This window comes from Monodon monoceros, unplaced genomic scaffold (genome assembly GCF_005190385.1).
Source record: "Monodon monoceros isolate NGI ecotype Baffin Bay Population unplaced genomic scaffold, NGI_Narwhal_1 Super_Scaffold_16, whole genome shotgun sequence".
In the NCBI taxonomy this organism is placed as follows: Eukaryota; Metazoa; Chordata; class Mammalia; order Artiodactyla; family Monodontidae; genus Monodon; species Monodon monoceros.
In genome coordinates, this window is record NW_021703772.1 from 97,390,773 (window position 1) to 97,404,592 (window position 13,820).

At 43.7% G+C, this 13,820-nt stretch overlaps 1 protein-coding gene and 1 long non-coding RNA gene across 2 annotated transcripts in view; one reads left to right on the top strand and one right to left on the bottom strand.

Moving 5' to 3' along the window:
* The window catches only part of LOC114896715, a 46,664-nt gene extending 40,170 nt beyond the window's left edge, over nt 1-6,494 (bottom strand). Inside the window, exon 1 of the long non-coding RNA XR_003793887.1 lies at nt 6,320-6,494. This is a non-coding gene — a long non-coding RNA (uncharacterized LOC114896715). The remainder of the gene's footprint in view (nt 1-6,319) is intronic.
* ACTR3 (actin related protein 3) overlaps nt 6,486-13,820 on the top strand; it is a 57,559-nt gene continuing 50,224 nt past the window's right edge. The window contains exon 1 of the mRNA XM_029224951.1: nt 6,486-6,844. Within this exon, the coding sequence (XP_029080784.1) occupies nt 6,801-6,844 (44 nt within the window). The 5' untranslated portion in view covers nt 6,486-6,800. The remainder of the gene's footprint in view (nt 6,845-13,820) is intronic.

Here is a 13,820-nt window from a genome sequence, read left to right on the forward strand (position 1 = left end):
AACTAGAACAAAAAATTTCACAATTTGTATGGAAACACAAAAGACCCCGAATAGCCAAAGCAATCTTGAGAACGAAAAACGGAACTGGAGGAATCAGGCTCCCTGACTTCAGAATATACTACAAAGCTACAGTAATCCAGACAGTATGATACTGGCACAAAAACAGAAAGGTAGATCAATGGAACAGGATGGAAAGCCCAGAGATAAACCCACGCACATATGGTCACCTTATCTTTGTTAAAGGAGGCAGGAATGTACAGTGGAGAAAGGATAGCCTCTTCAAAAAGTGGTGCTGAGAAAACTGGACAGATACATGTAAAAGTATGAGATTAGAACACTCCCTAACACCATACACAAAAATAAGCTTAAAATGGATTAAAGACCTAAATGTAAGGCCAGAAACTATCAAACTCTTAGAGGAAAACATAGGCAGGACACTCTATGACATAAATCACAGCAAGATCCTTTTTGACCCACCTCCTAGAGAAATGGAAATAAAAACAAAAATAAACAAATGGGACTTAATGAAACTTCAAAGCTTTTGCACAGCAAAGGAAACCATAAAAAAGACAACCCTCAGAATGGGAGAAAATATTTGCAAATGAAGCAACTGACAAAGGATTAATCTCCAAAATTTATAAGCAGCTCAAGCAGCTCAATAACAAAAAAACAAACAACCCAATCCAAAAATGGGCAGAAGACCTAAACAGACATTTCTCCAAAGAAGATATACAGATTTCCAACAAACACATGAAAGAATGCTCAACATCATTAATCATTAGAGAAATGCAAATCAAAACTACAATGAGATATCATCTCACACCGGTCAGAATGGCCATCATCAAAAAATCTAGAAACAATAAATGCTGGAGAGGGTATGGAGCAAAGGGAACACTCTTGCACTGCTGGTGGGAATGTGAATTGGTGCAGCCACTATGGAGAACAGTATGGAGGTTCCTTAAAAAACTACAAACAGAACTACCATATGACAAAGCAATCCCACTACTGGGCATGTACCCTGAGAAAACCATAATTCAAAGAGTCATGTACCAAAATGTTCATTGCAGCTCTATTTACAATAGCCAGGAGATGGAAACAACCTAAGTGTCCATCATCGGATGAATGGATAAAGAAGATGTGGCACATATATACAATGGAATATTACTCAGCCAGAAAAAGAAACGAAATTGAGTTATTTGTAGTGTGGTGGATGGACCTAGAGTCTGTCATACAGAGTGAAGTAAGTCAGAAAGAGAAAGACAAATACCGTATGCTAACCCATATATATGGAATATAAGAAAAGAAAATGTCATGAAGAACCTAGGGGTAAGACGGGAATAAAGACACAGACCTACTAGAGAATGGATTTGAGGATATGGGGAGGGGAAAGGTAAGCTGTGACAAAGTGAGAGAGCGGCATGGACATATATACACTACCAAACGTAAAACAGATAGCTAGTGGGAAGCAGCCGTATAGCACAGGGAGATCAGCTTGGTGTTTTGTGATCACCTGGATGGCTGGGATAGGGAGGGTGGGAGGGAGGGAGACGCAAGAGGGAAGAGATATGGGAACATATGTATATGTATAACTGATACACTTTGTTATAAAGCAGAAACTAACACACCATTGTAAAGCAATTATACTCCAACAAAGATGTTAAAAAAAAGAAAAAAAAAAGAATCCACCTGCCAATGCAGGGGACACGGGATCAGTCCCTGGTCTGGGAAGTTCCCGCATGCCGCTGAGCAACTGAGCCCGTGCACCACAGCTACTGAGCCTGCACTCTAGAGCCTGCGAGCCACAACTACTGAAGCCCATGGACCTGGAGCCCGTGCTCCACAACAAGAGAAGCCACCGCAATAAGAAGCCCGCACACCGCAACGAAGAGTAGCCCTCGCTCGCCGCAACTAGAGAAAGCCAGTGTGCAGCAACGAAGACCCAATGCAGCCAAAAATAAAAACAAATAAACAAATCAATTAATTTAAAAAGCAACCCACCATAGCCCTAGTTGACTGGCCATTTTATGCATTAGACTTGGCTCTGAAAAAATAATTTTGAGCCAATTCTAAAAATAAAACCTACCCACAAAGGGCCAAGATTTGTTACCAATGAAGATATTTAAAGGAATGTGCAACAGGCTCTGAAGGCAAGTTCAAAGGAAACCTTCCAAAAATATTTTGTATGATGATAGTGTTAAAAGAGTAAGCACACAGGCCCCAAGAGAAGCTCTGTGAAAAGGAGGACCAACTTTTGGATGTTTAGGTCTGTGTAAGTAATAAGTAAAAGAGTCATTACTTTATAATTTAACCATATTCCTCTTGATCTGTTCATAAAATCATTTTATAATTTGTAATATGCTTTTTTAAAAATTTAAGCTTTACAACAACCCTGTGGGTTAGGTATTCCTGCCATTTTTATAGATGAAGAAACAGATTAATTTAAAAAGCTCATACTCAACTCAAGTTTCTTGATTCCAAGTTCAGTGTTCTCTCAACATACGAAGTTATCTAAGATTACACAACTTGAGAAAGGAGAATCCACAGTTCACAGCCATCATCCCCTCTGACCACTAGGCTGCATGGACATCTTGACCATTTATCTATCTTGACCATTTATCTATCTGCTTTAATCAATGCTCTCTGTAGATTTGACTGGTCTGCCAACTTGCAAATAGTCACCCGTGCAGCAAGTACCTAAGCTGAGATAATAATGTTTAAAAACATAATAATGTTTAAAAAAATAATAATGTTTCCCACTTTAAAATAATGGAGATTGAGTGACATGTGAATTTCTTGGACATTTTAAGATTCAGAGACATGTGCTAAACTGGCCTTAAGACACAGAAATGACCCAGGAAATCTCATGGTAACTGGTAACCAGTGTATCAGTCAAAATTAAACAATGCTTGTGGCATTATAACTAAAGGGCCCTGAAAAGGGGTCAGTACTGGGTTTTGGTCTGGACTCCGTTCCCTAGTTTGCCTAAGATAATGGGAAAATCACTTAAACTTTCTCGGCTTCTGTATCACTTAGGGTTCTTAAATTTGATGCAGGTAATGGGAACTGATTGCTGCTAACTTAGGCAGAAGGGGATTTATTGGAAGGATACTGTAAGACACACAAATGCTTGAAAGGCTGGGAACTGGGCTTGGAAACTAACAAGAAGAAAGCACCTGGTTGACCTGAACTAAAAGGGAAATTAGGGTGCTACCAGGGAGTAAGGGATTTAGGGCAGTGAAACAAACCCCACCCATCCACTACTGCTTTCCTTTCCACATCTTACAAGATCATCTCCAAGAGGGCTTCTAGTTCAGACATATTCTATTTCTCTGTATTTGGAGAAGGATGGGCAGGAAGCAGGGGGTGCATATGCAAACACGGTGGTCAGATATGCTTTGGCCAGATGTGCCTCCAAAGTACAGACACTGACAACGTGGCACGTAGGAAGCAGGAAGGAGAAGGGGTGTTGAGCAAGCAAAGCGCTGGGGCAGACGTTATGAGGAACCTCCACAAATGACACTTCTCATAAGTGCTGCAAGCTTCCAAACGCTTCTAACAGTCACAGCCTTATAGACGAAGGACAGTCCTGACTACGTGAAAGAAACTGTGGCAGGGTTCCTCACGCCTATGAAATGAGATACAGCACCTAGCACTGACATGAACTTCATATTTGAATGTAATACACAAGTAAACATTAAACAGCCTCTCAAATCAAACGTTGAAAACTGACAGACTACAGGTCAGATACAGCCTTCAAAGAATTAGTTACCAACAGATACAAATACAGATTTCTGACTTTTCTTGAATAGAGGGAGGCTTTGGCAACACCAGGCCTACATTCCCGCATAGCCACAGTTTTCTACTGTCTTCTGTGGGCTCTCCGCGTTGCCATACCCTCCTCATAGCCCTCTTCACTTATAATGTTGCCTGCCTGGGCTGTGGGAGCATTCTAGTCTCTGAACACTGATGTAACTACTTCCATGACAACCCACCCAAGGCCAGCATTTGGACAGCCATTGTGAGGATCTACCACTATGGGTTTCCCTGAGCGTGAGAACTTCCCTGAGTTCAAGTTCCTAACCTCTGTCCTCGGGACCCCTTAGGTAAGATCCCTTTAGTCCTGACTGACCATCTGTGATGCTGGAAACAACCATTTGCTCTACTGCAACCAAGCCACATCTCCCTCCTCTGTCAGAGCCAATCTTTAGGCATCTGGTCTCCCAAATGACCTTAAATACCTGATGGTGGAAAAGGCAGCAATGAATCCCCATATAGCATCTTCTACATGTAGGGAAAAACAAAACAACGCATCTGAACGAAGAATCACTTCTGTCTGCCTTCTTGTAAGACAATCTCTGAGGAAAGCCTCCTCTGAGGATTATTTATTTTCTGTGAGTAGCTGGGGATGTGCTGAGCACCAGTTGATGGTAATGATGATGATGCCCCTTAGTAAGTCTCCTTTGCACGTATCCAATCCCATCTGGATGCTACTCCTCACACGTTTCGATCCCTGAATGCCAGCATCATGTATGATATATGACCATTCACTTCACTCTTTACTCTGTGGGATCTATTCCCTGCAAAGCAGCCAGAACATTTCCTTGCTTAAGTCTCTTTGATGGCTTCCAAATAGCTTTCAGGCTAAATTTTAAGACACTTAAGGATGCAAATCCTTGCATCATTTGATTCTTCCTTCTCTCTCAGGTTTCATCTCCCATTCTGTCTTCCCTGGCTCACTTCACTTTGATCACTTGCGTCTTCTTTCAATTTGTGGAAGAAGCCAAGCTCTTTCTCACCTCAGGGCCTTGACTCCTGTTGTTCCCACTTCCTGGAGGGCTCCCCTTCTTCCTCACCCTCTCCTCTATTTCCTACTATCCTCCAGCCCTCAGCTTTTAAATGCCACTTTGTCAGAGAAGCCTCCCCTACCTGCTACCTCCCTCCCATTCTCCCACTCCCCCCCATTTCTCAGAGCCCCCTGCTTTCTGACTTCTATTGCTCTTAACACAATTGGTATGTTTCCCCACTAAACCGTAAACTCTACAGCACAGAGACCTTATCTATTTTATGCCTATGGAACATTTAGGGTCAGCAGAGTCCCTGTCATAATCGAGTGGGTGAGCAATCCTCATCTGCCAAATAAATGAAAAACCGATACCCCATCCCCCAGGCTGGTCTAAATCTTCTGGAGTAATTAGACATCCTTTCTGAGGAAAAATATTTCTATTTCAGTCACATATAAGCACATCCACATGGTTTATCAGAAGGTAAGCCTGGTGGAGAAAAAATCTATTCACTTTATAGTTTTCCCAGGTTGGGGGGGCGGGCGGGTCCCATACCATCACCTGGGAACTCGGTAGAAATGCACATTACCAGGGTCCCCTCCACACCAAATCATCAAGAGAATTCATGACCCAGCATTCTGTGCTTTAACAAGCCTTCCACGTAATTCTCATGCACACTTTGAAAAGTCTGAAAACCACTGTTCCAGGCTTTCCAGTTTTTAGCTTTTTTTTTTTTTTTATTAAAATTTTTGGTCCTTAATCTTTGGTTTCATCCTGCAAAAGTAGAACAGTAGAATCTTAAACTACTCCAGAGGGAAATCTTTGTCATCGTCCAAAGCCGTCAAAGGTGTATTTGTGGGGCTTCCCTGGTGGCGCAGTGGTTGAGAGTCCGCCTGCCGATGCAGGGGACATGGGTTCGTGCCCCGGTCCGGGAGGATCCCACATGCCGCGGAGCGGCTATGCCCGTGAGCCATGGTCGCTGAGCCTGCGCATCCGGAGCCTGTGCTCCACAGCGGGAGAGGCCACAACAGTGAGAGGCCCGCGTACCGCAAAACAAACAAACAAAAAGGTGTATTTGTCTACAGTATGTTACGTAGACCATATTCTCGGGAGGTGTGCCTTCCTCGTGGACACAGGCCTGCCCTCCGGAGGGCCTGCAATCTAAACCGTGTTGTAACGCTTGCAACACGCGAGGCTGTAACAACGCACAAGTGTAACTGAAAAAAAAAAAAGGACGCACAAAGGCAGAGGAGCCACGGTGCAAGCCTTTGTTCAACCCTCCACCGACTGCTCACCCTCGGTCTGATATCGCTCTTTTCCACGCGGAAAAGCAGGCTCTCAAGTTAGAAAAAAAGAATGTGTGCCGCTGACAACGTTTTCCATTAGGCCGTTTTCCCCGGGGCACCGGAAAAGATATTCGCGGCTGCGATAGGCGGTCCCATCCCTCCCTCAACCAAGCACAGAAGTAACTGAAACTATCAGCCACTTCCAGCTTCAGAAGGAGACTTGGAGGCTCGGGCCGACTTCCCCGCCCCTACCTGGACGAACACCCGAAGTGGACTTCCTCACCGTCGGGACCGGAGCGGCGGCCGGAGGCGCACCTCACTGCGCATGCTCTCTCGCCCCGCCCGCCCGGAGCCAGAACGGGGAGCGCTCGCGGCCTGGGCCTGGCCTGGCCGGGGCGTCGGCACCGGCAGCCATCTTGGCTTCCCGGGGAAAGGCGGCGCGAGGGGAAGAAGTTGTACGGTGGGGGCAGGAGCGAGAAGGAGGGGAGAGAGAGGGGGAGGAGGCCGCGGCGGGGCAGGGCGGGGACTGCCTGCCCGCCCGGGTTGCGGAAGTGGTAGCCGCTGACCGAACCTGCTGCTCTCTCGCTACTGCTTTGGCTTCCCGGCTACCCCGCGGACGGAGAGGGCGGCCTGGCCGTGGATGGTCAGATAGCCTCTACCTCTCGCCGCCCATCCCTGGCCCCAACCGGCACGGAGCAGACGGCGGCAGCGGCAGCAGCAGGCGAGGAGGAAGATGGCGGGACGGTTGCCGGCCTGTGTGGTGGACTGTGGCACGGGGTAAGGGGGCTGATGGGCGGGGGTGGGGAAACTGAGGCGGAGGGAGGAAAATGGCGGGGCCGGCAGGAGGCCGGGAGATGAACGGTGCCGCGAGTTGCCGCTGCCGGCTGTGTCCACCCCGGCTCCGCCGGCTGGCGAGGGGTGGGGCTCGGAGCTACGGCCTCCCTCGTCCCTTGCGCTTCATCCTCTGGGAGCCGGGCGGGTGCGAGGGGCCGAGAAGCCCCCGGGGAGCGGCCTCCTCCGCCCGACCCCTCCCAGCCCTTCCCCCACCGCGGTGGGCAGCGCCGCCCGCGGAGCTGCGGGGATGGTTGCCTTCCCGGGGCCCGCGGTCGCGTTGGGGCGGTCGCGGAGCCCGGCGCGCCCAGCCCTCCTTTCCCCGCGTGCCGCTTCCTGCCCGTGGGTTTGGGCACCGCGGGGCATCGAGCGCGGGGACTGGCCTGGCAGAGGAGCGAGGAAAGAGAAGCGCTCCTGGTAGGTTTTGCAAGATTGCTGTGACAACACTCTGCCCGGGGTGTGGGTGGGGAAAGGGAAGAGTCGGACTCGGAAAATGGGAACCTAGAGCGGGGCTTTCATTTGACCACCCGCCTCCTCTTGCTTTTCGACCCCCGGTCTTTTCCATCTCCCACGACGTTCTTACCGGTCAACCAAGTCACAGTTTAATTTGAGAGAAAGATGTCATGTGTTACTTCTCTTGCCTCGAAAAAGTCCCCCAGTGAGCAAGCGCGCTGCAACTTCCTTAGTTTTGTCAAAGCCGCTTCCTGCTTTCAGTCTTTTATACCCTTATAAGGTAGTTTTTCGTTTCCAACCTGAACACATCTTATTAGAATTTTCAAAATTAGACAGTTTTCACATAGGCTGAGTTACTGGTGCTGGGTGTCAGTTTATGGGAACCTAAAAAAATGTATTTGTGTTCCACGGAGAGGGAGGAAGGGAAGCAAGCACCCAGGAGGCTTAATTTAAGTTGTATACGTTCATTCTGTGACGGTATCTTAAGGCGCGAGGAAGGTGATAGAGTTGTCAAGGGATGTGCTTGCTTTGCAAGGAGCTGTTTATCATAGATCTGTAGTGTAGTTTACTCAAATACAGGATGGCGTGAAAGTGGTCGTTCCTTTTGTGTTAATAGAAATTTTAGAGAGTTGCAGCACATTTTATACTTACGTAGAAAATACTGCCAGTATTTTAATGTAGAGTGACTGCTTTACGTTGCAGTATCGGAAGTGTTTTCTTTTGTCCGTGTGTATACCTTGCTGATATATTATTACTTCTCTCATTTCCCAAATACTCCACATTTTTTGTTTGGGGGGTTGTTGTGAGAAGAGGACTGCCAGCCTTTTCCCCCCGTTTTTACTATTCAGCAAACTATTGTTACTTAAAGGATGGCCTGTTCCTCGCTATTTGCTCTCTGTTAACATTTCTCTGTAATCTTCATGCTCATACCTTTATGCAAGTGTGGCAGTTTCCAAAATCCCAGCCGTGCATAGGGAAACAACCGATTAATATGTTAATATAATAGAAATATAGGAAACACGAGCCTCGTTTAGCCTTGAAACTTCCATGTAGTTTTTTGATGGACAGCTAATTAAAGTTTTTTTTTCTTAATCCAATTTCATTTCCCTGAACCAGTATTTTTTTTCCCCCTCCCTTCTTAGTCCAGCTGGTGAGTAGTTTTATGTGTAGGGTGAGTTTTAAAATTAGATTTGGCAGCCTGACTAACAAAGATTTTCAAGTATGTTTTGTTAAAGTGAAAAATATTGCTACATAATTAATATTCTATGCTTTAGTAATCATTGCCTTGTCAGTAAAACTAGTGTAGATAATTGTTGCCCTAATAAAGAACATGGTAACATCTTAAGTAGGGTGTTAACTCCTTCTCACTTTATTTTTTCCCTTTGGCAGTAGTTTTGGTTATTTTTGAATTAGTGTGCTGGGTATTTCATTGAGGTTAACTATCCTTAAGTGACCTCTTTCTGATAGGGCAGCCTTGAACTTAAAACACAGACTGAGTGAGCAGGAGGTGTGGGGGACAGGGGTTCAGTCTATGCTTAGGATATTTTTGTTTTAATATAGCGGTTACTCTTACATTATTACATTAGTTTTATCTCACCGGCAGAGGTTGTTAGCTGGACACTCATGATTTAAATGGAACTGATTAGGATACTTCTCACTTCCTTTTACCGTCTGTCAGTCTCTGAAATTCCACCTTTAGAGATCCGTTTATTTTGGTTTTCAGAAGGCATTTTGGTCTTTCCTGTTGCCCATTATGCAATCCTGGAAAGTTACACCTTCAACTTTATCAGCACTTAAAGGATAGCTCATTGAAATTGGGCCTGTGATAAGCATCTCTAAATAAGGCCTTAATAGAGAGTTTCATGTTCCAGAATACTGTACGATCCGAGATGCAAATTGTGCACCTACAATTTGTGTGTTCCTTTGTGCTTTAGAGAATGCATTCATCAATCACAGTTAGCCACTTAATATAAGTGAAAAATTATAACTGGAATCAAGTTGGTCGTTCCATTTCATAATGTAAGTTAGGCAAAGGGTGACTGGAAAAAGTGGCCATCTATGAAATTTGGTGGTCTTAGGTGAGAAAAGCTGTAAGAGTTTCGATACATGAAGCTTAATCCCTAAATTTAAAATTAGAGCTCCTCCAGCAAAAGTCTTTTATTTCAACGTAAGATAAAGGATCACCGGCCCAGTTCATAAAAGAGAGAACTCCTTTGAAAAGAATTTAGAAAAAAATACTTCTTTCATATTGATAACATGTCTACATACTTTTTTGGTGGGTGATCTGTATTGGAATAGTAATGTAGAATAAAATTTTGGGACAGAGATTCTTATTGATAGAGCTGGTTGCTTAAGAACTAAGGTACAGACTCAAACGGGCTACCAGTGGTGAGGAAAATTTTTTTTTAAAGCAGTTTTTGAAACGTTGTAATACTTGTAAAGTTAATATTATCCTAAATTATCTTTTGCATGTTTTCCCTCCGAATTCTTCAACATTCAAGCCATATAAAGGAACTCCTTATTTACTTTATTATGTTGTAGCATGTTTACAAAGCTTTGCATTGTGAAATTTCTCTTCCCTTTTACGTCTTTCCTCTTTTTTTCTCTAATAAATACTGTACTGGTAAATTATTTTCATTGATTATAATAGCAGAGTCATTATAGGCTTATTGTAGAGCTCTTGGATATGTTCAGATCTAGAATGAGTTAAGGAATTTCTCTGAGTTAAACTTCTTAGCAATCTTAAAATGTAAGGATAAATATTTTGTTGGAGTCAGCAGATGAGGAGCTTATATTATTCATCCTGTCGTCACATTCTAGCTGTTAGTACAGGTAGGATGATCTTGTTTGAGAGCAGTGGGGAAGAGCTGAGTGGGTGGGAGAAAATATAAGTGGGAAGTTCATGTTTCTTACGTGAATTTTGTACATAATATGTAAAATACTATTTCTCCAGTTGTCTGCAAGGGCAGAAACATTCACAGTATCTATTTGTTACCAAAAAACATTCATTAAAACTCTTATTCCGTCATGGGTCTTGTTTTTTTTTGCATGCTGTTTGCAGTAAGTATAGCACACTTGCTCCTGTTGAGAAGTTAGCTTCTTAGTCTTGCCTAAAATATCTTTCTCCTTTCCTTTCCTGCCAGTCTCTTCCTGCCTGCCAATTTTGTGTTGGAATATTGACTTTGGATTGGGTGTATATTGAATCTAATGAACTTTTCAGCCTTATTGTAAAAAAGTTCAGAAATTTTACTTTTAAGCACAGAAGGGAAAGATCCACTAGAGGAGGACCTGATGGTCAGGCTTTTTATTTAACTTATTTAATCTTGTGACAGCTATTTTTACCTCATATTACAAGTGAGAAAATAGGATCAGAGAATTCAAATTACTCTTTTAATGTCATGTAGGTGGGTTGTGAGAGTTGCTATTTGTATTTAAGGTTTTTTTTTTTTTTTTTTGTATTTAAGCCCTGTGTTCTTTCTATTACACCATGGGCACTTCTTTTCAGACCTATGCACGTTGCTTTCTTTGTATTAGTGAGGGTAACTCTTTATTCTTTTTTTAAAAAATTTTATTTATTTTTGGCTGTGTTGGGTCTTTGTTGCTGCGCGTGGGCTTTCTCTAGTTGTGGCGAGCGGGGGGCTGCTCTTCGTTGTGGCGTGTGGGCTTCTCATTGCGGTGGCTTCTCTTCTTGCGGAGCACGGGCTTTAGGCGCGCGGACTTCAGTAGTTGTGGCTCGCGGGCTCTAGGGCTCAGGCTCAGTAGTTGCAGTGCACAGGCTTAGTTGATCCGCGGCATGTGGGATCCTCCCGGACCAGAGCACGAACCCGTGTCCTCTGCATTGGCAGGCGGATTCCTTTTTCTTAAATTTATTTTATTTACTTATTATTTTTGGCTGCTTTGGGTCTTCGTTGCTGCGCGTGGGCCCTCCCTAGCTGCGGCGAGCCGGGGGCCGCTCCTCGCCGCGGTGCAAAGGCCTCTCGTTGTGGCGGCCTCTCCCCTTGTGGAGCACCGGCTCCAGGCGTGCTGGCCTCAGCAGCCGTGGCACGCAGGCTCAGCAGTTGTGGCTCGCGGGCTCCAGAGTGCAGGCTCAGCAGCTGTGGCGCACTGGCCCAGCTGCCCTGCAGCATGTGGGATCCCCCAGGACCAGGGCTCGAACCCGCGTCCCCCGCATTGGCAGGCGTACTCCCAACCACTGAGCCACCAGGGAAGCTGTGCCAGGCAGATTCTTAACCACTGCGCCACCAGGGAGGTCCTTCTTAGATGATTTTTAAGCAGTCCTCTCAGCACCTGTTATGCAGAAATTCTGAAATAGGGTGTTGGCAGTGGGAATGGAGCAGAAGAGATAAATTTGGGAAAGATTGCTTCTTTTGTTTGTACCTTTCTTCTGGCAGTTATATTGTTTTGTACGGTTTATTTAAGGTTAGCAAGGGCTTTGTAGTCAGAGCTGTTTTTGAGTTCAAGCTCTACCATTTACTAGCTGTGTGACCTTGTACACTGCAAACTCTACAGGTCTTAATTTTGTAATTTGGAGATCATAGTATCTATCTTACGGGGTTTTTGTTTTTTGCTTTTTTGAGATAAATGCATGAAGATGGTTCAGCACAGTGCTTGGTACATAGTAAGAGCTCAGTACAATGTAATTATTACTGTTATCAGTTAGCTCCCTTTTTTATTGAATTGAAAAGTCCTTAAGGAAAGGAACACATTGTCTTATGCTTATTTTCTTATTTCCTGTGGGCTTTGTCTACCACGGTTCTTTGCTCAGTCAAAATGTTTTTGCTGATTTGAGAGATAGAGGTATAGCTAGGACTTGGCAGTTGTTTCTAGTATATCGTAAATAGCAATCAATGAAGATTTCCGATTCTGAGTTTGAGTGGGACAATAAGGAGTTGGTTTTAAGAATCTGAGTAAGGTTGGAATTTGGATTGATCCATAATTGGAAATATTCTAAGGGGAGGTTAAAAATACAGGAGCTTCAGAAGTGAAGGTGGGGATTTGACAATAATTATTACCATTTTTAAATTGAAGCTAATAAAATGACAATTTAAAGAGAGAACAAAAAGACTGAACATTAATCTTCCTTAAAAAATCTTGGTTATGTGATCTGGCTTCTTGAGCATCACAAAGAGAAGAATGAGTGAGCACTGTGGCTTGAAGTGGTGAGTTATTTCATCCCACTTTTTAGGAGGTAAGTCCTTGGGAGAGTTTAGCTCAAGGTAGGGCTGAATTTTCCTCCCAGTGTTCCTCTTTGTGCAGAATGCTCCCCCTCCAGCACGTGGAGACAGCGAAACGCTCCGACTAGGAGCAGAAGTCTGGGAGGGTTCAAATGTACCTTTAGGCAGTATGTTTTCTGAAATGAAATTCCCCTGTAATAAAAGCGTTTCAATGCTCACCTGCAATTCTTTTGGAACTTGCAGCCTCTTTTATGACACTATGGATCTGTGATAGCCACTAGCATAAAGAGGTAAGAGCAAAATAATAACACTACATTAACAGGCTTTACATCTTACCAAGCACTTATAAATTCATGAATTATTAAGTAATGGTGCAAGATAAGGTGATGTTATTGGATAAATATTTTAAATTTGGTTCTTCAAAATAGGATACTGATTAATACTGTTTTTTGTGTTGCTTGTTTTATATCTTTATGTGGGCCTTTATATCATAAAATGTATAAAAGGTACCTGCATAACTGATTAATACCAGAGCAGAAAGACAAATAGTATCTTAATTTTTCCAAAGGACTACTTTGTGGAATTTGAATAATTTTCTTTCAAAATTTTTTTCAAAACCTTTCCAAACTGTTCATTTAAACACAAGTCATTCTTGCATCCTCCTTGCAACCAGGAAGGGACCAGCCTTGAATTTGTGTGTCGCGTACGTTCTTTCCCTCCTTCTCCTCCTCTTCCTCCCTACCCCTAACCCGTGCCTCAGAGACCATTTTCTTCATCTGTTCTGGTGCTGAGCATTCCATCTATAAACATTCTCCTTGAAGGCTTCTTGCCCTTTGTGAAAATGCCATACTCTTGCGAAGGATGTCTTTAACACTTTTTCAGTTACAGGGTTTAGTGTGAATGAGGGGTTGCTACAAGGAGGGTGGAAGTCTTAAAAGGGGGAACTAGGATGCAAAATACCTTAGAGTTTAGGGTTGGGTTGGAAACTGTAAAAATATAAACTATGTTTTTAGTATTGGTCTATGATAAAACCCAAGTGTTCGCTTTAAGTTTTAGAGTTTAGTATAATTAAAATACAGTGTGCTTTTCTGCTTATAAGCATTTAAAAAATCCAGTTACTTTGAGGCTATTAAAAATAGCGTTTAATGTGTATTTGTGACACACTTTAGAGAAGCGCCTAATTACTCACACAGAATTAATGGAGCTGAAAAAGAATTTGAGAAATAATTTAATCCACTCTATTTACAAATTAAACAGAGGTCCAGGGTTGAGAAATGTCTTTCAGGAGTGTTTTT